The 24134-nt window shown below is 37.1% G+C and overlaps 3 protein-coding genes and 1 long non-coding RNA gene across 4 annotated transcripts; 3 read left to right on the top strand and 1 right to left on the bottom strand.

The window, feature by feature from the left end:
• Positions 1-484: 484 nt before the first annotated feature.
• Positions 485-1281, bottom strand: LOC139193521 (uncharacterized). The gene is made up of 2 exons (XR_011577721.1): positions 1032-1281; positions 485-772 (listed from the first exon to the last, which is right to left on the bottom strand). It is a non-coding gene; the product is annotated as an uncharacterized lncRNA (long non-coding RNA).
• A 2227-nt stretch (positions 1282-3508) lies between these two features.
• LOC103416933 (non-specific lipid transfer protein GPI-anchored 30) lies at positions 3509-4154 on the top strand. The gene is made up of 2 exons (XM_008355140.4): positions 3509-3842; positions 3991-4154. Exons 1-2 carry the CDS (start codon positions 3509-3511, stop codon positions 4152-4154), a joined length of 498 nt encoding a protein of 165 aa, XP_008353362.4.
• Positions 4155-13678: 9524 nt separating this feature from the next.
• LOC103425758 (ATP-dependent DNA helicase At3g02060, chloroplastic) lies at positions 13679-19093 on the top strand. The gene is made up of 13 exons (XM_008363857.4): positions 13679-14472; positions 14591-15062; positions 15180-15314; positions 15419-15543; positions 15704-15843; positions 16191-16261; positions 16495-16656; positions 16862-16948; positions 17149-17322; positions 17635-17679; positions 17838-18194; positions 18308-18620; positions 18696-19093. The coding sequence occupies exons 1-12, from the start codon at positions 13862-13864 to the stop codon at positions 18407-18409; spliced, it is 2481 nt and encodes an 826-aa protein (XP_008362079.3). The 5' UTR covers positions 13679-13861; the 3' UTR covers positions 18410-18620; positions 18696-19093.
• Positions 19094-19878: 785 nt separating this feature from the next.
• LOC103425759 (syntaxin-22-like) lies at positions 19879-23620 on the top strand. Its single transcript, XM_070816991.1, has 10 exons — positions 19879-20054; positions 20152-20245; positions 20446-20567; positions 20738-20836; positions 21311-21468; positions 21552-21659; positions 22128-22239; positions 22323-22448; positions 22536-22605; positions 23594-23620. The coding sequence occupies exons 1-10, from the start codon at positions 19879-19881 to the stop codon at positions 23618-23620; spliced, it is 1092 nt and encodes a 363-aa protein (XP_070673092.1).
• Positions 23621-24134: the final 514 nt, after the last annotated feature.

Here is a 24134-nt window from a genome sequence, read left to right as displayed (position 1 = left end):
ACCCCTTAAAACTGTTTTTCTCACTTTAAATCCATTTTCGTCTCATTTAGTCTCAATTCAATCCATTTTCACCCATTCTGTCAAATAAATGTTAAATTAGAGGTGGTATGGGCATTTTATTATTTATACAATTCTTTGCCGTTAACTTGCTAAAACAATTTCAATTCCAATTCCATTTTTCGGCAACTCTAATTCAAACTTTCGTCTCTCTCTTGCGGATTGATGCGTAGTTGAGTTGCAACCGTTGGATTCAATGACTAGCTTGAATTAGATTTTGAAACACAAACTCATTATTTGCTTTTTCCAACAGCTGCAACTTCTACTCCACACCAATATGCAAGAGAAACAAACATAGGTTTTAATTAGAGTATCAAAAATGGATTTGGGATTGTTTAACACCAAAAAAGAAAATAATGTTGACATAGTTTTAAGTATTTAACACAACAAAAAGATATCAACTTCTAAAAATTTCTTAGCCATCCAGTAGACACAATGTAATTAAATTTACTTCATGCAACTACTCCAAAACCACAGATGGAAGGCGCATTTCTCTCAATGTGGGTGGGACCCAATAAGTCCAAAACAATCAAATTTATTTGCTACCCAGTAACCCAATTTTCCCAGCAACCAAACAGTAATTATAAAATATCAAAAAATTGTTTTTTGGAAAATGAGAATAATAAAAAATAATTCACGTTTTTTACCTTTTACTTTTGCTTGCCTTTTCTTCACTGATCTCTTTCTCTGCTTCTTAGTATTCGATTTTCCGACTCTACAAAACCCAAAATTGACTACAATAAACTCAAAACCCATTAAAAACTTGAACAAACCCAAAAAACCAAGGAAAGCACAGAAAATATGAGAGTGAGTATTCTTCCTCAGTGCAATGTTTGAGAGAGAGAGAGAGAGAGAGAGAGAGAGAGAGTAATGGAAGGTACCTAAGGCCACCAAACGAAAAAATAGAAAAAACAATGTGCAAACGATGGGACAACAACAAAACGGAAATTGAATAAAGAGGGGGAAATACTCACCGATTTGTGTGAATCCTAGCGTTTATTTTCCGGATTGCCAGTTGCAGATGAAGAAATCATACAGAAAAGGCATGGAGGAGGGGGTTTTGTACGGAAGACAAAAGTGAGTTTGAGAAATTCATCCAATTTTCCCTTTTGTATGTTCTGTGGGAATCGAGAACGTGTGATAAATGGCGGTTCCATGTCCGGTCTGTCAACCGCTGCAACTGCTGCTCTGAACGTGCAATAGATGGTTTCCCTCTTTCCATCTGGAGTGTTTCTTCAAATAGGATGTGATGTAGCAGTTGTGGAATAATTGATCTAAAGGGTGAAAATGAATTTAAAGTGTGAGTGTCTTATCCAATGGTTGTGAATTATTATCGTTGAGAATTCCGTATTATTACGTTTTTAACCCTATTTTTTAGACAGTTAGTTTTTGGTATTTTGCATATGAAGTGAGGGCATTCTTGGCATTTTGAATGTTTCACCAAACTGGCCTTCTCCCTTTATATATATAGATAATAGATAATAAGGCTTAGTAATTTATTTGCCCCTTGAAACTGTCTTTTAATCTCATTTTACCCCTTAAAACTGTTTGTCTCACTTTAAATTCCATTTTTGTCTCATTTAGTCTCAATTCAATCCATTTTCACCCATTCTGTCAAATAAATGTTAAATTAGAGGTGGTATGGGCATTTTATTTTTTACACAATTCTTTGCCGTTAACTTGCTAAAACAATTTCAATTCCAATTCCATTTTTCAACAACTCTAATTCAAACTTTCGTCTCTCTCTTGCGGATTGATGCGTAGTTGAGTTGCAACCGTTGGATTCAATGACTAGCTTGAATTAGATTTTGAAACACAAACTCATTATTTGCTTTTTCCAACAGCTGCAACTTCTACTCCACACCAATATGCAAGAGAAACAAACATAGGTTTTAATTAGAGTATCAAAAATGGATTTGGGATTGTTTAGCAGCCAATTTGGAGGGAAAGAACAGTGTCAAAAGTAAAATTCTATACTACCCTTTAATTTAATGTTTATTTAATAAAATAGATGAAAATGAGGTGTAACATCTCACATCGCCCAGGGGAGTGGATCATGTAAGCCTTATGTGTATATTCCCATCTCCACTTAGCACGAGACCTTTTGGGAGCTCACTAGCTTCGGGTTCCATCGGAATTCTGAAGTTAAGCGAGTTCGCGCGAAAGCAATCCCATGATGGGTGACCCATTGGGAAGTTCTTGTGTGAGTTCCCAGAAACAAAACCGTTATGGTGTGGTCAGGGCCCAAAACGGACAATATCGTGATACGGCGAAGTTGAGCCCAGGATGTGGTGGGGGCTCAGGCTGGAATGTGATAATTTGGTATCAGAGCCAATCTCTGGCCGGAAGTGTGCCGACAAAGACGTCGGGCCCCTAAGGGGGGTGGATTGTAACATCCCACATCGCCAGGGGAGTGGATCATGTAAGCCTTATATGTATATTCTCATCTCTACTTAGCACGAGGCCTTTTGGGAGCTCACTGGCTTCAAGTTCTGTAGGAACTCCGAAGTTAAGCGAGTTCGCGCGAGAGCAATCCCAGGATGGGTGACCCACTGGGAAGTTCTCGTATGAGTTCGGAGTCGAGCCCATAATGTGATAGGGGCTTGGATCGGGAAGTGACATGAGGTGAACTAGGAATAAGTGAGACGAAAATGGCAGTTTTATGGGACAAAGTGAGATAAAACCAATTTCAGAGGTAAAGCAAGACTAAATGCAAATTCAGGGGCAAATCAATTAATAAGGTGAATAATCTCTACTAATTAATAAAACACTCATTGTCAACCAAAACTCTATTAAATTACCAGTTTAATCCTCTAATTAAAACGGAACATGAATAAGAAATATAGGGCATAAATGTAATTTCACACAACCAAATTTTGCTTTTTTTTTTCAAAGTCTCACCTATATGTAATCATAACATATCTCTCATTCAAAAAAATAAAAAAAAAATTTCCCACTCCCACATTCTTTATCACTCTCTTCCTCTCTCCTTCTATTTCAAAAACAAAAATAAAAAATTTTCTCACACTCTTTGTGTGTGCCCATATTCTAGTAATAATAATAATAAGAACAAGAACAAGAACAACAACATTGGGGATTGATTTCTGTACGTTTGAAATTCCTTGGAACTTTGGGAGTTGGGAGGGAAAGTAGCTTCACCTATTTATCTATATCAGCTATAAAATGTAATGAGCCAGTTACCAGCACCACCGCCTTCCTCCTACTTGCGACAGTGACTTTAATTATTAGACTATTAGTCAATTAGGCAACCAGAAGTTGGATAACCAACTGAATTAACCCAAACCCATCCTCACCTCAAGTCATCTCATTCATGTGTGATGTGCTGCTGCTATATGTATATATACACACACATATGCATTAGCTGTTAACAGAAACATCATACAAATTAACAACACAAGAAACAACTGCGTTCTCAAGGAAACTTTGGAAAATGGCTAAGTACCAAAACAATGCACTAGTAATACTAGCTTTTGCCGGCATCATGGCGCAGGAAGGAATGTTAATGGTGGCTTCTGCTCAAGGAGACACGTCTTGCCTCAGTCAGCTTGCTCCTTGCCTCAACTACCTGAATGGAACCCGTCACCCGCCCGACAATTGTTGCGATCCTCTCAAATCGATGATAAAGTCTAATCCACAATGTTTGTGTAGTATGATCAGCAACCGGGCCACCAATCAAGCTGAGCAAGCCGGCATCGATATCAACGAGGCTCAGCAGTTGCCTGGAAGATGTGGTGAACGTGTCAACCCGCTCGCCTGCCTTTCAAGTAAGATTCATTCATCGCACTAATTACCAGCATTGTCTTACTCTTAATGAATCATGTCCATAGTAAAATAAATTAATTCTCGTTAATTATCTGTTTGTCCTCTCCTCACCATCATCTAGTTAATTACTCTCTCTCTCTCTCTCAGCAGGTTCTCCTCCTAGTCGTGCTCCTAGTAATTCCAGGAACTCAGTTCCAAATTCTGCAAACGATGCCTTTTCGTTGCTCTCTCGTGGAAGCCTGGCGGCCACAGCTCTATCGTCGTCTCTTCAGATTCTTCTATTTATTGGTATCAAATACAACGCATTATTCTAGATGGAACACTTGTGGATATTGGCATATTGCTTGCAATTATGAAAACAGTCTTCTTGTATTTAATTAATGAATTATTCTCCTCCTACTCTTGCTCTTGTTATATGGGATTATTATTATTATTATTATTATTATTTCTTTCTAAATACAATTTCTGAGTAGCCCTAGATGTTGTGATCGATGCTGAACAAAGATGATTGTGGATTGATTTTATATGTAGTGCCTTGATGATTAAAGATCAAAGATGATCAATGTGATGAATGGGTGTGGCGTACCACATATATCAAATTTCTTATTGTTTTCACTTTGTATTTTCTTATGTGTTTTTCTTTTTATCTCTCTACACGCTCTCTATTTTTTTCTAGCGAACCAATGCCGAACGTTCGTGACCACTGCTACTGTCCTTCTCTCTTTCTTGTTCTTGAGTTTGATTTTTCTGTATCTATTAATTTATGTGAACTATATATCCCAATCATTCTGGTACAATTTTTAAATAGATATGGGAATGGAAAATATTCTTGTATTACTCTTCGATTTGAATTAGTATTTTTACTTTTATTATCAAACAAGCGGGATTTAACATCAAAAGCTTCAGGGGATAAAACTTCGAACAATGATGCATGAAAACGGAAACTACATTTCAAACCGATAGGGAAGAGAAAAATGTCGATGAGGAGGGGAGTTGACGAAAGAGTATATAGTGTTGGATTTATCCAATATAAATCAACCTTTAAGTGGTCTACTACATGTAATAGGAATGTAATATTGGAGAATAATGTTAATTGTGATTTGATCTCTTAAAGATATCAGTCCTATATAAGGTGTCTTATATTGGAAATAGGATTGATGTAATCCTTAATTGAATATGATTATGATACTTGACTTGGAGGCTAATAAAGTAAGTTTAGGTTTCCTTTATGGATGGAAACCCTAGCTTTTAGCCTATATAAAAACACCGGTCCCTATAAGCCCTAGAACACACAACATAATGCTTCCCATAAAGTAGTTGTATTCGGCTAGGAGTTTATAGAAGATCTTGGTGTTGCCGTGCCCTGCCTGTTTTCGTGTTCGACTTCCATGGCCGCCGTTGGAATCAGGTCAGTCACTCATTCGATTGTGTTTTAATTGTATAACCTTATAAGGCTCACAATTGGTATCAGAGCCACTGGTTATATGATTAAAACCTATTAGGTTTGAAGTTTGATTATATAATATCTTTTCTTTTGGACTGCGGTTTTTTAAATCCAAATTGTGATTGCATTCGGCAACATCACCATGTTGGACCTGCTTGAAAACTGCATAGTACGGTTCTGCATATAATTGTATATACTTGGCATATTAGTATGATATGCACGGCACATGTTTTACATCAATTCCTATTTGGTCTTAGAGACCGAAATTATCAGTTAAATTAAACAATTACATAATTGGATAATCTGTTTCTGCGAGTGGTGCCAGTTGAGTTCAAGTTTTCTTCCACTGCCACCACCCTTCAATTCCAAATGTGGGCTTTTCTAATTGAAGCACTAAATGATGATATTGAATTAACTATAATAAAGGAAGATTAAAATAGTTGGTTCATTAGTTCATGGAATTGTATAATTGGAATTACCATGGTGCTTAACGTTTTCTATTTCAATGTTCATATTAATGTTTTGGTTCAATTGAAATAGTCATTTTGTTCTAACCATGCACCGGAGAATTTGAGTTGATCAGCAAAGCCAAATAAGGAGGTTCATATATGCATCGCATATGAGATCCTGATGGAGGTCGGTTCTAACCTTGCACTGGAGAATTTTGAGATATATCACTCATAAATTGGTAAACTAATAATTGTTGAATGGTAGGTTTTCAAGCACTTCAAGCTTCCTTTCTTGTATTTAGTTCTCATAAAGAAAGATTGGAACAGTTTGCTTTGCTCATCTTTACTGAATTAATTATGACTGGAAGAAGATGGCATGCTTTAAGCTTTCTTTCGATATTCATGCCAATGTTTTGGTTGAATTGATTTAGTGGTAGATACAACTTTTTGGCTAACGTTGTTGTCAATTTTGTAAGCATATAGAAATATGTACTTCTGTACTAATCTTGCCAAGGAAGACTATGAAGCATCTCAAGTCAACAAGCTCGGTAAAGTCTCCTATCAAAGCAAACAATATTGATCATTATATGTGTCAATTGCGAATTAATTAGTTGATCATGCATATGGTTAGTTTTGACTATTAAGTTTTAAACTTGGTTATCAAAACAAAGAGAAAATATATGTTTTGAACATGATTAATTATGCATATAAGTGGCATACAGAACGAGGGAAAAGTAGATTTTTTAAGATATGCCAAGATGCATGCATATAAAAGTGCATATATATCTTGCTTGTTCGTGGCTTTTCGTTAGTAATATGCATGAGTGAGCCTATTGGCTGGTCCCAGCAGCTCCAGTCACTGCTTCCAGGGTGGAAAGGCAACAAGGGGACACTAAGCACCCCTCAAAATATAATTACATACCTTATAAGGTTTTTGGAATTACTTCTTAAACTCCAAATCTTTATTGCCTTTGTTATCCATTTGAATAAGGACTAATATTGTTTGCCATGAATTGCAATTGCATAAGTGCCAGCAATTGTTTGATCAAGCTAAGTATACGTAATTTTCTAAAGCCAATTATGTATCTAGAAGTTCACATTGCATGTGTAAAATTATCATGACACCAGTATCTAAATGGTATGTATATGGTAAACATGCGGAGAAGCATATGTAAAAATGCATAAATTATTTTATTGTTTGAGACTATATTTTGTACAAATAGTCTGGGTGTTTCGGCATTAGTACAAGAGTAAGTCTATTGCTCTGTTTTTCATGGGTAATAACTAAAATGGACATATGGCATGTTTTATTAAAGGGATTGGGTTGTCCTAACACAAATGTGTTGATTAGTAATGCAGTATACTAAGCATGATGGGGGATTAATTCAAGTACAGTTTATAATGATATTAACTCCATGCGGAATTTGCATGACTAATCAAATTAGTTTTGTCTACAATTTTGCTTTCCTATCTCAGTATAGTCATTTAATTGTACATGACTAATGCATAACTTATGGATTGACTGAGAATGATAGAAAGCATCCAATGACAAGAATAAGGGTATAATACAAGTGAATAAGGTTTGTAGTAATTATGTGACAATTCTCATTTGTATTTTAACTATTTATTTGAGAATTGTGGTTGGTCATGTGATTATAAATATGTTTATAAAGAAGTGGTGAACATATGAAGGCATAAGGTATGTATTTCATTCAGAGCATGTGACTAAATTGATAAGCATAAGTCTTCAAACTTGTTTATAGTTTATTAGTTTTTCCCATGCCTAAAGAATTTAAACAATGCTTTAATCAATCAATTTTTATGTGCCATAAGGGGAGAAGAAAAGAAATTAATCAAGGCTAATGTATGGCATGTATTGGAGATGTTTCTTTTGGAAGAAAAGAATTTTGGTAGTTCCTTTATTTAATTTGGTATTTACAAGGCTAATGCACGATTTTGATGCTAATGTTTTAGGAGCCTTGTATTACGGAAAGAAAGGTACAAAAGAAAAGGAACCCGTTTGACTTAAGAAAACATTTGAGCAATTTAGTTTTTAAATTAAAGGAATGTATTGTTCTTTTGCATTACATAAAGTATTTCTATTTCAAACAATTGACTCCATAATGATAAGTATTGACATTCTTTTGGTGGAATAAAATTTGTTCTATATGTGATTAATCTCTTTCAAGTATGCTGTCAGGTTTCTTGAGATTAATTTAATGTCAAAGGGAGTCATGAAGGAATTAGTGCCATTTGTTGGCAAGACTCAAAACTCGAATCAGGTTATCATAATTTTGTCACTTACAGTTAATTAATCCATGTGACTTCTTGTATCGTTTCAGGGCGGAGTTGATCAATGCCCTTTCAACTAAGCAAGCCGCAACGACTTAGTTGACGATGAAACTGTGCCCTTTCAACTAAGCAAGCTGCAACGGCTTAGTTGTCGATGAAACTGTGTTTTTGAGTTACTTCGGTCAATTTTGCATCTTAATTAGAATAAAAGGGATAATCTTCTTGCCTACAGGTGTGGATTACTTCTTTTAGTTTAATTAAGATGGCATAGTATGAGTTTTATTTCACAGAAGTTGTGAAAACCTTCATCTTGCCTACAGGTGTTGAAGTTTTTCATGAAGGAACTTTTGTGACATAAAATCTAGTACTAGAAACTAGTTAATTTTCTTGCCCACAGGTGTAAATTAATTTAGTTTCATGAAGTTAATTGGGATAAAGTTCCATGCCATTAGGGACAAATATTTCCACAATGAGCCCCATAAAAGGTTGTGGTTTGAAGGCATGGAAATCGGTTGCATCATGATGTATTTTGTATCTCTTTACGAGACTAGTTGATGCAAAGTATTGGACCCATGAAGGTTAATCAAGGATTGCTAAGGTACGCATTGTTTAAGTCTTATGCTTGTAAATCTTTTCAATTTGAACTATGATGTCTGTTTAGAGGATGAAATTTGACTACTAAAGTTTCCTTTGGACATTGAAATTGAAATGATATGAAATTGAATTTGTTATGGATGCATAAATTCATGATAGATGCACATAATTGTTTCTGGCAGATTGCGTGTCTTGATTTAAATCGGATGAATGACACGTCTAATGGTCACCAAATGACCTGAATTTTGGATATGTTCAACAGATAAATGTCTACTATGTGTCTGCGAATTTTCGTAATTTTCTGCCATGTATGTTAATTATGGTGAATTTACTAGTAACCCATGATCGTATAGACAGTTTTACTGGCAGATTGTGTTGGTCTTTTGAGACGTGACTTTAGACTACTATTGTGATCCAAAACGGCTCTGTATTTTTATTTTATGAAGATTAGTATGTCTATTTTGATTAGTATAAATTTGGTAGCAATCAAGCTTATAAATTAATTATGATTAATTCTAAAGTAAGTGTAACTCGTTGCTGAAATTCTGTTTGACAACTTTATGTTGGTTGAGATGTCTATTTTATTATGTCTAAAATATAGAGCAATTTTCTTTAGGAACATCTTTGAAAGAATATATTAACGAGTGTTTGCCCAAGTGGGAGAATTAGTGAACGAAAATTGGGCTTCACACTCATTAACTTATTTGCAAGTATAAACTCTGAAAACTTAGTGGGAGTTGTTCTAAAATTTTGAGCACTAAGTGGACTTGCATGAATCTATTAAAGCATTATTCTATCTTCCATGAATTTGTGTTACTTGAATGTCTATAATATGTTTAAGTTGCACGAATGGATACTTGGTATATGCGTACATTTTCTATTACTTGCAATCATTTGGATTTCTTGGTTGATCATTTATTTTGGGGCTCATAAGGACTTAGCATAAATGTGGACTTATTAATACATATAAGATGGTTGTTGGATACATGTTTTGTGTAACAGCAGTGAATGCTTTCAAGCTCAGTTGTACCTTTCATTGAGGTAATACGCATTCATTGACTAAGTAAGGCTACTCCCAAAGGCATATTTTCAAAAGTATGATTTAAGTATTGATTTGCAAATTAAGTAACGATGTTGCAGATCAGTGGGAGTTTGAGTTTTCGTGTTAGTAATGCCTTACAGTTGCAGATGACCTATAAGGTATGTATAGAATCCATGTATTCATTTTAATCTCCAGTTGGATTCATTAAGTCACATTTTTTCGTGTGCTAGTCAATCATCTGATAAAATATATATAAGATATCAAATTGTTATCAAATTGCATATTAAATGGCATGACATGGTTTATGTACTACCTCAGTTGTGAGGATTTCCATCTTGCCCGCAGGTGTTGGAAATCACTATGAAAGTAACTGGTATGGTGCATAGATCAGTGTCAGAAACATATTAATTCATCTTGCTCACAAGTGTTGAATTAATTTGTTTTATGAAGTTTTCGGGATATTTTACTTGGACATGTGCCTATTTGGTATTTTCAGTTGTGTCCGTTGGCTACAAACATTGTTTGTATTATTACTGATCTAATGAAAGTGATGCATGATTGTTTTGGAGATGTATTCAGACCTGCAGGTTATGGTGGTTTCATTAGATGAAGGATATTTGCATTGGCAGATTTAAGGCTTCGAAGAAGCATAAAGTGTAACTTGTGAGTTACAATAAAGTGGACCTGAGATGATATAAAGTAAGACATTTTGGTTAATTTAAAGTTTATTTAAAGTTTCATCTCTTGATCATAATTTGTGTTTCATGTGAATGAGGATCTTAGCATGTGTGATTATGAAGGTTCTGGGTTGTGTCAACCTTACAACCTTGTTAGTTCCATGTTAAGAAATGCATTTGACAGAAATTGCATTAAGGACGAGATGTAATCACTCTTACATGGCCACTAAAGTGACATTAGTCTCCAATCTCAAGTATAAACGTGAATATTACATTTTGTAGACCAAGTGGGAGAATGTTGGATTTATCCAATATAAATCAACCTTTAAGTGGTCTACTACATGTAATAGGAATGTAATATTGGAGAATAATGTTAATTGTGATTTGATCTCTTAAAGATATCAGTCCTATATAAGGTGTCTTATATTGGAAATAGGATTGATGGAATCCTTAATTGAATATGATTATGATACTTGACTTGGAGGCTAATAAAGTAAGTTTAGGTTTCCTTTATGGATGGAAACCCTAGCTTTTAGCCTATATAAAAACACCGGTCCCTATAAGCCCTAGAACACACAACATAATGCTTCCCATAAAGTAGTTGTATTCGGCTAGGAGTTTATAGAAGATCTTGGTGTTGCCGTGCCCTGCCTGTTTTCGTGTTCGAATTCCATGGCCGCTGTTGGAATCAGGTCAGTCACTCATTCGATTGTGTTTTAATTGTATAACCTTATAAGGCTAACATATAGCGGTGCCATTGTCGACAGCGACGACTGCTAAACATTCTAATTTTTTTTTTTGGCAAGGGTAAAGAGAAGAGGGGATCGTGGTCGTTGGTGACGTCGACGGAAAGTGTCACTGGTGCTTGGGTTGAGTTCACAGAGAACGGGAGACAGGATGTAGAGAGTATTGTTGATAGTCGGTGATTTCTGAGTTTCTTAGTTTTGTTTTTTTGTTTTTGTTTTTTCCAGTCATTTAAGGGCAAATTTAAAAGTTTAGTAGTGAGAATTTATTAGTTGGGTGTGAGACGATAATTGGGTTCAAATAAAATTTCTCATTAGTTCGTAACAGTTTTGTGATAATCGAACCAACCAACAAAAAGTATTAAGGCAGCAAAGACCAATGCACCAATTGCAATACAATAGAGTTGTAATTCACTAGTTATTACAGATGCTAGCCAAATTTGAAAAAAAAAAAAAAAACCCATAGGTTATTTGTATTCCTCAGAAACCCCCCCCCCCGTACATCACCATTCAATATTTCTTGACCCATTATTGGCCAAACCACTTGGGCACTAGGTCCAATGTGATTAGGATCACTTAGTCATGGCTGAGGAGACTACTTGAGACCATATATCACCTTTTTCACTTGAAAACTTTCCATTCCTCCCCCTGAGCTCAAAAACTTAGTGGAGGTCTCCATGAAGAAAGGCCCTTTTGACATCGAGCTGATGCAGTGGTTAAAATCTGTTAGCTGTAACTGACAAAATGATTCGTACAAAGTTGAGTTTAGTTTGGCCACAAGAGCAAACGTCTCGAGATAATCGATGTTATAGGTTTGTGTGAAGCATTTCTCCACGCTACGAGCCATCTCGATGGAGCCATCAACTTTGTGTTTCAGGGTTTTTCTAGTACGAGAAGACCGAGAAGGATGCACCTCTAGTGTACCAGTTATCGTGCCCTCGGTAAACGCTGGGTAGCCAAGTGCGGAGCGAATAACTGCTGAAAACATCTAAGTAGTAAACCCACCCAAGATGAGTGCTCTCCTATTCTGACTTCCCCAGAGCCACTAGGCGGTGGAGCTATGGGATTTGACAGCGGACTTAAAAAGCCACCTACAAACGCTTTACGTCCAATTATTTGGGATAACACTTGCATCCTCTGTATTACCGCGACTGCGGGCACAGAGTTAGCCGATACTTATTCTCAAGATATTGTCATTGCTTCTTCTCCGGAAAAAGAAGTTCATGACTTGTAGATCTTCTACCTTCACGCGACATTGCTCCATCAGGCTTTTGCCCATTACAAAAAATTCCCCATTGCTGCCTCCTGTAGTAGTCTGGGCCGTAATGTATCCCTCAAATCTCTCCTCCATCATTGGTAATAAACTTTCTGAACTATTGTTTTGTTCGGTTTAAGTTACAAATCTTTTTTGTTATATGTAAAAAATAGATGAATTTGCTTACTAGTCTACAAAGGAAGATAACTGAGGGAGATGGTTGATTAAGATTCTACAGGGTGGGCTGAAAACTTTGAATCTGATTATGGCTCTCGGAACTTTTAAAACTCACACAACTACAAAATTAGTGCTATAAACCCAACTTAAATAGCATGGTTTCTAAATACAAGACTCAAGCTCACATAAACCACTTTGAAAAGCTTAAAATGGAACGGTTTGGTATATCATCATCATCTTCTTCTTCTTCTTTTTTCAGTTGGAAAGACCTTTTATAGAAGAAAGTTTTTATTTTTATTTTTTTATTATCACAATTGATCATTTATCTTTACCAACTCATTAGTTTGATCCTTTTATGTTTCAAACTCATCCGTTTAGTGTTTATCTATTATCTTACTAATCAATGTAGTCATTGTCGTTATATTCTGTTAAAATATTTGTTAGGATACTTGTGTGGACATTTGTGGAACCCACAAAGCCAATCACATTGTGTCAAGTGGAGGACACTAGATAAGAGGACTAAATTGACGAACTTGAAACATAAAAAATCAAACTGATGAGTTGGCAAAAAAATAAAAGGAAAACTAATGAAAAAGATTTGAAAACTTTAAGTTTTAACAATAAAGATAAAATCAAGGATAAAGTGAATAGTATCATAATTGACTTTTTAGTATAAAAATGTGGTTTTTCGTTAAAGTGAACAGTACTATGAGCTTTTCGTTAAAGTTCCCAAAAATAAAAGGTGATAAAAATCTTATAAAAAAATCATTTAATACTATGGTCTAGTGATATTACTCTTCACTTGTAAGTGAGCTGTCTTAGGTTCGATTCTTGCTAAAAACATATATGGATTACATTATTGCTATCGTATTATGAGATTAAGCTCATTCTCTCTCCTTAGTGTACTATAAATAGTATAGTTTGTTAAAAAAAAAAAATCTTAAAAAAAGGAAACAGTGCTGTGTTTGTTGGGAAAGTTGTAAGCCCACCAAGGTCCATTACCAACAACAAGAAGGCAAATGGCCCAAAAATAGAAATATCTGGTGTTGAGTCTCAGTCAGTGTGTGTGGGACTGGGTGGCATGGCGTGGGCACATATCCTCCACTCCATTTGACAAAATAATAATAATAATAATAATAATAATAATAATAATCTTCCACTCCACATATCAAATGCCTGCCATTGAATTGAGTCGATGACTCACTTATCTCAACTCTCATATTGTTCGCAATGCAATTGCAAAAGCAGCAGCAAAAGTGAAAAAACGAATGGTGAAAGTAAAACTGTAAAACCCCTCTAAAACCTCTCAACTTTATCCACTGAAGGGTCGCTCTGCAGGGATCAAAAAATGGCGTTGCTCCTCCCAATCCCCGCCCTAAACTCTAGCTCGGCAATTCGAGGGCTGAGGGTGCCGCCGTGTCCCGGGGCCAACTTTTGTTGCAGAGTCGGACTCGGAAGAAGAGGACTGGTTTGCTGGGTGCCCAACGCTGTCTACACCGCCCAGACTCACACCCACACCCAAAGCACGGAACAGCAGTGGAAACCTAAATCGGGGAAGAGAGAGGATTCGGCAGAGGGCGACGACATATCCATTCTGAACGAGAGGATTCGGCGGGAGCAAAGCAAGAGAGAGGGCTCGGGAACGAGAACGGTGATGGAATCGGAGGAGGCGGATAAGTACATAGAGATGGTGAAGCAGCAGCAGCAGAGGGGCCTCGAGAAGCTCCGAGGCGATGTTGGTTACAAGGTGGACCCCTACACTCTTCGTTCTGGGGACTACGTCGTCCATAAGAAGGTCGGCATTGGTCGATTCGTTGGGATTAAGTTAGACAGTACTAGTCCCAATTTCAATTCCGCTTCCAAGACTGACTCCATTGAATACGTCTTCATCGAGTATGCCGATGGCATGGCTAAGCTTCCTGTCAAGCAGGCCTCTCGCTTGCTCTATCGTTATAATCTGTACGTTTTCCTTCCTTTCTGTCTTTCTTCCTTTTCAATCTCATGAATTCATTCCACAAAACAAACAAACCAACCAAAAAACGATACGTTAACTTATAATCTGTATGTTTTGTTTCAGGCCGAACGAAACGAAAAGGCCTCGCACGTTGAGCAAATTGAGTGACACCAGTGTCTGGGAGAAAAGAAAGACCAAAGGAAAGATTGCCATTCAGAAAATGGTTGTTGATTTGATGGAGCTGTATCTTCACAGACTCAAACAAAGACGCCCTCCCTACCCACTCACTTCTGCCATGACTCACTTTGTTTCTCAGTTTCCTTTTCAACCCACCCCTGATCAACAGCAGGCTTTCATTGATGTTCACAAAGATCTAACCGCCAGAGAAACCCCAATGGACCGCTTAATTTGTGGAGATGTTGGCTTTGGCAAAACCGAAGTTGCCCTGCGTGCCATCTTCTGTGTAGTTTCTGCAGGGAAGCAAGCTATGGTTCTCGCACCCACTATTGTTTTGGCCAAGCAACATTTTGATGTTATTGCAGACCGGTTTTCTATCTACCCCGACGTCAAGGTTGGACTTCTCAGCAGGTTTCAGGTAACCCAAGTCTTTTTCTTACATACTATACTTATTGGGTATCACATCTTATGCATTCTGGAATTTTCAAACTGCTCCCTTTAGTCTTAAACTGATCACAACCGTTATGGCATGTAGACCAAAGCAGAAAAGGAGGGGCATTTGGACATGATTAAAAAGGGGCAATTGGACATAATTGTTGGGACTCACTCGCTTCTTGGAAGTCGTGTTGTGTATAGTAATCTGGGTTTGTTAGTGGTTGATGAAGAACAGGTTTGTCATCGAATCTGCTATCTGCAACAAATTAGATTCTCTCCTAGTACCTACATAATCTTCTTTCTTTGTCTAAAAGCATGCACTTTCTTTCTGCTAAATAGAGGTTTGGCGTCAAACAAAAGGAGAAGATTGCTTCTTTCAAAACATCGGTTGATGTTCTTACTCTTTCTGCAACACCTATACCACGAACCCTGTATTTAGCCTTGACTGGGTTCCGTGATGTTAGGTAATGACTTGTCTTTGGACTTATAGAGATCTCTAGATCTAGATGCCCATTTCAATTTGTTCTGTGATACTTGGTAATGACTTATCTTTGCCGTAGTTCTTGCGTAATGCCAGTCCCTTAATTTGGTGCTGCTGTAATTATGTATTCTTCAATTTTTCAGTTTGATTTCAACTCCACCACCAGAAAGGGTCCCTATCAAATCCCATCTTTCTGCATACAGTAAAGAAAAGGTTTTATCAGCAATTAAGCATGAGCTGGACAGAGGAGGCCAAGTGTTTTATGTATTGCCTCGCATTAAAGGTAACCTCATTGAATGATGATCTATGCTTTTTAATACTCTTACAAACGCTAAGCACAAATTTCTTTGTCATGATGTTGCTCGGTAGTAGTGTCTGTATTGTTTCTTTTCAGTTTTATCAATGACTACATGCATATGTCACTATTTTGTGAGCCTGTTAACTTGTAGAGTAAATGAGGACTGCCTTGTTCGTGGTTCTAGGTTCATTTGGCTTACATGTCTAAAGAACAAAAAAAATTCCATTACTGAATAACAGTCTAATTAGAGGAAATTCAAGAATGTTTTCCCACATAAACTTTTGGTTCTCTTGATGGCTGATACATATTTCACTTCTGTTCTTATGATGCAGGACTTGAAGAAGTGATGGACTTTCTTGAACAGTCATTTCCTAATGTTGAAATAGCTATTGCACATGGGAAGGTATTTTCTTTCTTGCTTTGGCATTTGGTATCTCCAAAGGAAACCACTATGTGATGAAATTTTAAGAATTAGGGAAATTGAGGATGCATCAGGATTTGAACAAGAAAGTTCTTCGTATGCATCATTTTTTTTTTGTCAAGTTGTATGCATCATTTGTTACAACTTATAAAGGGATTTGCTCATTTGAGTTTCTTTTTCTGCATGTCAGTAATTATATCTGCATATTTTTTCAGCAATATTCAAAGCAGCTGGAGGAAACCATGGAGAATTTTGCACAAGGTGAAATCAAGATTCTTATATGCACTAATATAGTAGAAAGTGGGCTTGACATTCAGAATGCAAACACCATCATAATTCAGGATGTTCAACAATTTGGCTTAGCGCAGTTGTACCAGGTCTTATTCTTTCTTCTTTCTTTATATGTTTCCAAATGGTGCAACATATAAGGAATACTAACATTTGAAATTGTTATTATGGTTATTTTAAGTGCTTTTCAATTATTAAACAGGAGAATGTAATGGTACCTGAGCTTCTCCAACCCCTAATCCATTTTACTTACTGTGTTCTTTTTTGTTTCATTAAATGCATAAATGGTAGTAGTTGCGGGGAAGGGTAGGCCGGGCAGATAAGGAAGCTCATGCATACTTGTTCTATCCAGAGAAGTCACTGCTAACTGATCAAGCGCTGGTACTTCTTCTCCCTTATAGAATATTGTATACATTTTTGTAACTACTTGTGTTACCCTTCATGATATTTAGCACTTGTTTTTCATGATTGCATGCTATGTTAGATACAGTTTAAAGGCAATTATCTACTTTGCTCTAGATTTACTTGTCTGTGGTTACTTTGGAGTGTTTAAAGTAGCAATCATTGTGGTCATGCTCTAGGAGCGACTTGCAGCTCTTGAGGAATGCTGTGAACTTGGGCAAGGTTTCCAACTTGCAGAGAAGGACATGGGAATCAGAGGCTTTGGTACCATATTTGGTGAGCAACAAACAGGGGATGTTGGAAATGTCGGCATTGATCTCTTCTTTGAAATGCTCTTTGAGAGCCTATCCAAGGTTTACACACATGATTCAATATTTTACCTTTTACTTCTTGTTTCCATTTTAAGTGCAATTTTGGCTAGTTTTATTGTCATTATTATTATTGCATTTGCAATATCTTTTGTTCTGTAACTGCATAAAAGATTAATGTATGAGATGGAAATGGTTCAAAATATCTAAAATGGTGTTCAATATATTCTCTTCCTCTCTCGAACAATGCACACATGTAGTAACTGTTCATTCGTTAGGCCCACTCAAAGTCTAGAATTTGAGTTCTTATGTGAAATTTTGAACTCAAAACTTGCTGTTTTGTTTGTTTGATGCCAGGTTGATGAACACCGTGTAGTTTCAGTTCCTTACTGGTCCGTTGAGGTATTTCTACTATCACTTTCAGCATCTTAAAATAAACACTTGAACAAGGATAGATGCTGATTAATTTTGACACATCCTACTGTACTTCCTAGAAGAGATTGGGATGACAACATGCATGAATATTTGTATTTGATGGGTGTGTTTTATGTGCTTTTCAGATTGATTTAAATTTAAATCCTCATCTCCCCTCTGAATACATAAATTATCTGGAGAATCCCATGGAGATAATTCATGAAGCCGAGATAGCTGCTGAGAAAGATATCTGGAGTTTGATGCATTATGCTGAGAATTTACGCAGGCAATATGGAAAGGAGCCACACTCCATGGAGATTCTTTTAAAGAAGCTTTATGTGAGGAGGATGGCAGCAGATCTTGGAATAAGCAAGATATATGCCTCGGGAAAGATGCTTTTTATGAAAACAAGTATGAAGAAAAAGGTCTTCAAGCTGATTACCGAATCAATGGTCTCTGATGTCTACCGAAACTCTCTGGTTTTTGAGGGTGACCAGATCAAGGTAATCTCATATTTCATGATTAAATTTTCTTTTACATTTTGACAAGTGAGCTAAGTTTCGTAAAAGAAAATTTTGTCACGATATCATCATGTTGGTTGCGTCTCATGTTGCAGGCGGAACTTCTTCTAGAGCTACCGAGGGAACAGCTGTTGAATTGGATCTTTCAATGTTTGGCTGAACTGCATGCTTCCTTACCTGCTCTCATAAAGTATTAGGTGTCTTAGGGCACTGACAGGAATTCAATTTTTTTTTAAAGACGGACTAGTACTACACTAGTACACGATGGAGTGGATTTGTTAACCCTTTTGCCGTACTTGGAAGCCTTGAGCATTAGCATATTGATTGGGTCGTAAAAAGAGAGAGCCAAATATATCTGCCTGAATTTGTTGTAAAGCCAAGATGCCGTATACCTGCGTGAGTCACTTGGTAAGTCATCACCAATTGATCTGATGGTTGGTTTATTCAAATGGGTCTAAGTTATATCAGTACTCTGCACTGCAGGTTACTTGTGAATTAGGTAAGCAAGACAAGTGGAGGGAGATACATCATACATGCATAGATGCATACATACAAACAGGTGTGTGTGGGGCAGCGAAATACGCACTCTTCTTGTCATGCATGCATCCGCATACGCCATACACATGCATACGACGACGATAATCCTATTTGTATTTGTATACGGAAGGAAGGATCAGTCATTCCGTTGGTAGGGTATATGCATAGTTAGATACTAATTTAAATGCTCATCTGTAATTCTGTAAAGTGGAGTAGTTCTGCACTTGCTATTACTAGTAGAGATAGAGAAGAGAAATCATTTCAAATGGTGGAGGTGCTCTCTAGTCTCTAATTACTCTTGTTTCTCTTCCTTGCTGTTGCTAATTTGCTACTTTGGTTTGGTATTTGCCATTTGGTTGGTGGTTGCGGTGCGCCGTTGACTGACGGGTATAAAATCGACAGGTGAAGCCACGTATGCAGATAAATTACAGAATGTGGTCGTCCACTGTCACAAATTAATTTTGTGGCTTTTGTATTCTTTTACAGGAAATGGTTTTTTTTAATTTTCTGATTCGATTCTATCATTTAATTATCTATTTATTTATTGAATTCAAATGCGTATAGAAATAAAATCATGCCATTATCTAATTTTTATTTAATTTATTCAATTTACATATTAGAAATAATAAATTTACAAGTATGAAATGAAATAAATACATAAATACAAAAAAGGGAGAAAAATGTCAGATGTCTAATTAGCGATGGATTTCTTTTTATTTAATTTTCAGTCAATTGGTGGAGAGAAATCGAACCTCTTCCGACGTTAAGAGAAAGATCGGAGCATCATCACTAAATTATGACGTTAATGAATTGAAAAGAAAAGGAAAATACCAACATTAAGAGCAAATTTGCTAGTGCCAGGCAGCAAAGCAAAAATATTTCTAGTGTTGTCTCTGTTTTGGAGGACGGCTCACTTTACAGTTACAGATAGATTAGTAGGAAAGAGAGAAACGTGGAGCGTAGATCGATGATGGATCCCACTGGTCCAAGTCTAACTCTATTAATTTTGATTTAATTTATTTCATCAATCAAGCAGCTGTCCTGTGAAGCTGTGATGCGCCCTCTCCTTCCCAACTGATCTTATTAGAAATTAACAAGAAAGAAAGAAAGAAAAAAACAGAAGGAAGAAATGAGCTTTCAAGATGTGCAGAGTGGCGGAGGAGGATGGGGAAGGAAGGCATCGGCGTTTCCGTCTCAGGCGGTGGCTGCCGGTATATTCCAGATCAACACTGCCGTCGGCACTTTCCGTCGACTGGTCGATGCCATCGGGACTGCCAAGGACACTCCCGATCACCGCCAGAAGCTGTGCGTCTCTCTCTCTCTCTCTCTGTTATGCAAAATCGTTCATGATTAATGTGTTCTTATTGTTATGTAATGTAACGAGTGGAAATGCAAAGTGCAGGCACAACACGAGGCAACGCGTACTTGAGCTGGTAAAAGATACGTCTGCCAAGCTCAAATCCCTCACCCAATCTGATCACCAATCCAATGTCAATGTGCGTTTCTTTCTTTACCTCACTCACTCACTCACTCACTCAACTCACTCTCATCACTCATGCCTCCGCCTTTTGAATTTCATCTACTAAACTAAATCACACTGCAACAATTTCAGGCATTTCTTTCTTTCTAATTTAATTCAAATTTCAAAAAAATAATAATAATAATAATAAGAAAAAATGTTGTGATGATTTTTCAGCCGAGTAAGCAGATAGAAGATGCGAAGCTTGCAAGAGATTTCCAGACCACATTGCAAGAATTTCAGAAAGTTCAACAGCTCGCCTCTGAGCGCGAGTCTACTTACATGCCTTCCTTGCCAACGTACCACCCCTACCCTACTGCTACATTTCTCCTCCTTATCACCTTTCTAATTCAAATATTTATACTTGTGTTTGTGTGTGTATGTATGACATTGGCTTACCTCCACACCTTGTTCCTGTTCTTGTTTGTTTTTGTTCTCCTTGTTTTATTGGTGCTTGCTTTGACAACAGCTCTGCAGCTTCCGCCTCTGCCTCTGGGGAATATTTGGAACCTAGCAGTGGCAGCACCAGGGATCAGCACCGCCAACCTTTCCTTCAGGACCAAAAGAGGTAACCCATTTCCATGCTCTCTATCTATATTCACATCATTTGCTCTGCCTAACATTCCAGTCCTTTTTCTTTTCGTTTTATTATTTCTTCTCTCATTGACTCGTTACCAATTTCACATCATCCTTCCCTTCACCTTCCACTTTTGTCTTTTCATCATATGAAAAAATGATTGAATATTGCTTACCGTTCTTCAGTTCGACTTTTTAACTCTTGTATTGTTAAAAAACTTGGAGCTCCCATCCCATCCCATGGCTATGGCCAAAGTTATCTTTTGTATTTTCAGTGGCTCAAAGTCTCAAGTTGCTTCTATGAATCGTGTACATTGGGAGGGAGTCTTAACTTCGGCTGACAACTGACCGTGTATGGTTAATAGTTTGAGCATCTTTGCATGCACACACCCTTACACATGGGTTGGGTTGATACACGTTTTACAAGGATTCGCATTTCTGTTTTGAACAAACACCTCACCTACAGGCAGGAGTTACTTTTGCTTGATAATGAGGTTGCTTTCAATGAGGCCATCATTGAGGAGAGGGAACAGGGTATTCGAGACATAGAAGCACAAATAGGGGAAGCTAGTGAAATTTTCAAGGACCTTGCTGTTCTCGTCCATGAGCAGGGTGTAGTCATTGGTAATACAGCTCACTTTCACTTTGCATTCATGGAGCTTTTTGCTCTTATTTTATTTATCGGGCATATTGTTCTATCATTGCAGATGACATTCAATCAAACATTGACAACTCTTCTGCTGCAACGACCCAAGCTAGAGTTCAACTAGCTAAGGCGTCCAAAGGAGTTAAATCCAGATGCTCATGGGTAAGGAGTAAACAATAAATTAAACAAACTAGTTAACTTTCACGTCTTATCTACCCCACTTACCATTAATACAGGGTGTTTAGTTCTTTGTGATTGATCTGTTAGGGGAAAAGGATGTGTTTAGAATTGTGCACGTTAAAAAAAGAAGTGAGAATTAATGTTATCACAAAAGGAATTAGCATCCTCACATCAAGTCATCTAGACTGTGATACATAATATAGAAAAGAAGACATTAGGTTGCAATAAGAAATGGAATTTACGAGCAAAATTGCGAACACAAAACTTTCACTTGTTTTGTTTAGTGACAAATAGCAAGAAGACTGTCTGGTCTGGGGTAGCAGAGATTTTGTAGAGGACATGTTTGGGTAGTTTGCGAACAAGATCACCCTACCACACAATAATTTTACGTTATCTTAGAATTTGATTCTGATTATCTCCTGTTTGTTATTTCCTGTCAAATTCTTGTCTGAAGCAGCGTATCTTATCTTCAATGTTGGTCTATTATCTGTTGCAGTGTTGGTGGGTGCTGGTAGTTTTGGTCGTGGTCGTCGTGATCGTCGTAATCGTCCTTATCATATAATGTGCAAGTACATACATACATAGTCACTGTGTGCCTCTGCATGACAATGTTGTTTGTCTGATCAATTCTTTGTTTACTGATGTCCTCCAGCTTTTGGTTGAGGTTTACATGTATTAGAGTGGAAACTGGAACGTCTCTTTTTTCACTTTCCTTTTATCTTGCGGCGGTTTTGCGTGTTTTTGTTATCTGTATTATGGTTCCTGGGGTTCACTTTTTGTAATTTTTTTTGTTTTTAATAGTGGATTACTAGTTTTTGGTTTAGCTGTCTTGTTCGCGTATATTAAAAATGCATGTCCTTTCCAGCTCTCTTCCAGAAATGAGACCACGAGAATACGAATGGAAAGAAGGTGAAGGTGAATATGGTGAGGATTTGGTACGAGTCCTGAGATATCGATGTCTATTTTCTGAAATGTAAATAGTGGAAACCAACAATAAAACTGACCAAGCGGCTGCAGTGATTTATGTGTTGAAGACGATTGTTTTCGTGTTTCCGATATGAAACATAATAAACGTGGTCATCGGCAATTCAGGATGCCCATCAAAACTAGGGAATGATCTGTTGGAACAAATCCTATTCTAACATTAACCCTAGACCACAATCAGACATAAGGATCGAAGACAAACTTGTCGAAGCAACCATAGTAGTACCATATCAGTAGTTTCAGGAGAACACATTTGTGCAGCATAACTGTCGAAGCCATCGTGGTTGTCAAGGAACTCTTCTACTCACTTAGAGACCTTTATATTCTAATGGTGATAGACCCCTTGAACGTAGAACACTTTCTCTGTGAGTAGGGAATTCATTTTATATAGATGCAATGGTAGCCAACTTCCATCTATCGTGGAGGGTTGGTTATTCACCCGTTGCACCCAATCCCAACCGTGTATGGAGCAGTAGTGATTAGTGCTTATTTTCAAACGCATGTTGGAAGTGTATTCCTCAATTATAGGATGTAGCTTTACACGTATTCAAACTCTATTTGACTTGGGGAGCATTTTTGTTCACCACCATAAACTATGGTGTATGCTCACCATACACCTAATCAATTGACACGTGTCATTTCACTTAACTCTAGTTAACTTTCATATTAAATGTTAGTTTTTCAATTTTGAAAAACATAACCAAGATTAAGTGAATTGACATATGTCAATTGATTAGGTATATGGTAAGCATACACCATAGTTTATGGTGGTGAGCAAAAATGCTCCCATTTGATTTGTATTACCAACCCATTACTTCTCCTTTATCCTAACTAGTTGAGTCCACATAGGATTCTTACATGATCTTGGGTCCTCAAACTAGGGATCGAAACTATGGACCCTGTGTTAATGCTTAAAATTTGCGGGTCAAACTCATACAGGTGTGGGTTGATACTCACATATCGTAAGGTTGACTTAGAGGATATAATAATTTTAAAAAACAATAGTAAGATGAACATAAGGATATATCGTGGTTCACTCATAAAGGGCATCTTCATATTCACTCAACAAATATAGTCTAATAAATATTTAGTCTTGGTCAACGTGACTTCATCTAGTGGTTATTTGTAGAGCACTCGGAAAGGTGGTTGTTCGTAGAGCACTCTGCATGCATAGCATTGTATGTCTAGCACTCTTCCTTAGCACTGCATGCTTGCCGCTAAGCCTTGCACTGCAATGGTGGTCCTGATAGAGAATCCTGATTCGGCGATCTAATTAGAGCACCATGGTTTGGTGGTCTAATTAGAGCACCCCTTTGATGGCCTGGTGGTTTGATTGGACCAAGATTGTCTCCCCTCCCACCTTCCATCCCCTTCCATCCCCTCCTACTTTTCTAGCCATTGATTTAATGTTTAGTTATTTTAATGCTCTAGATTTTACCACCTCACCAACAACTCCAAAGCATCTTTAAAGCCCGATTTT

The sequence above is a fragment of the Malus domestica genome, chromosome 17 (assembly GCF_042453785.1).
Source record: "Malus domestica chromosome 17, GDT2T_hap1".
NCBI classification, from domain to species: Eukaryota; Viridiplantae; Streptophyta; class Magnoliopsida; order Rosales; family Rosaceae; genus Malus; species Malus domestica.
Note: the sequence above shows the minus strand (reverse complement) of the source record. Positions and strands in the feature narration are given on the sequence as shown.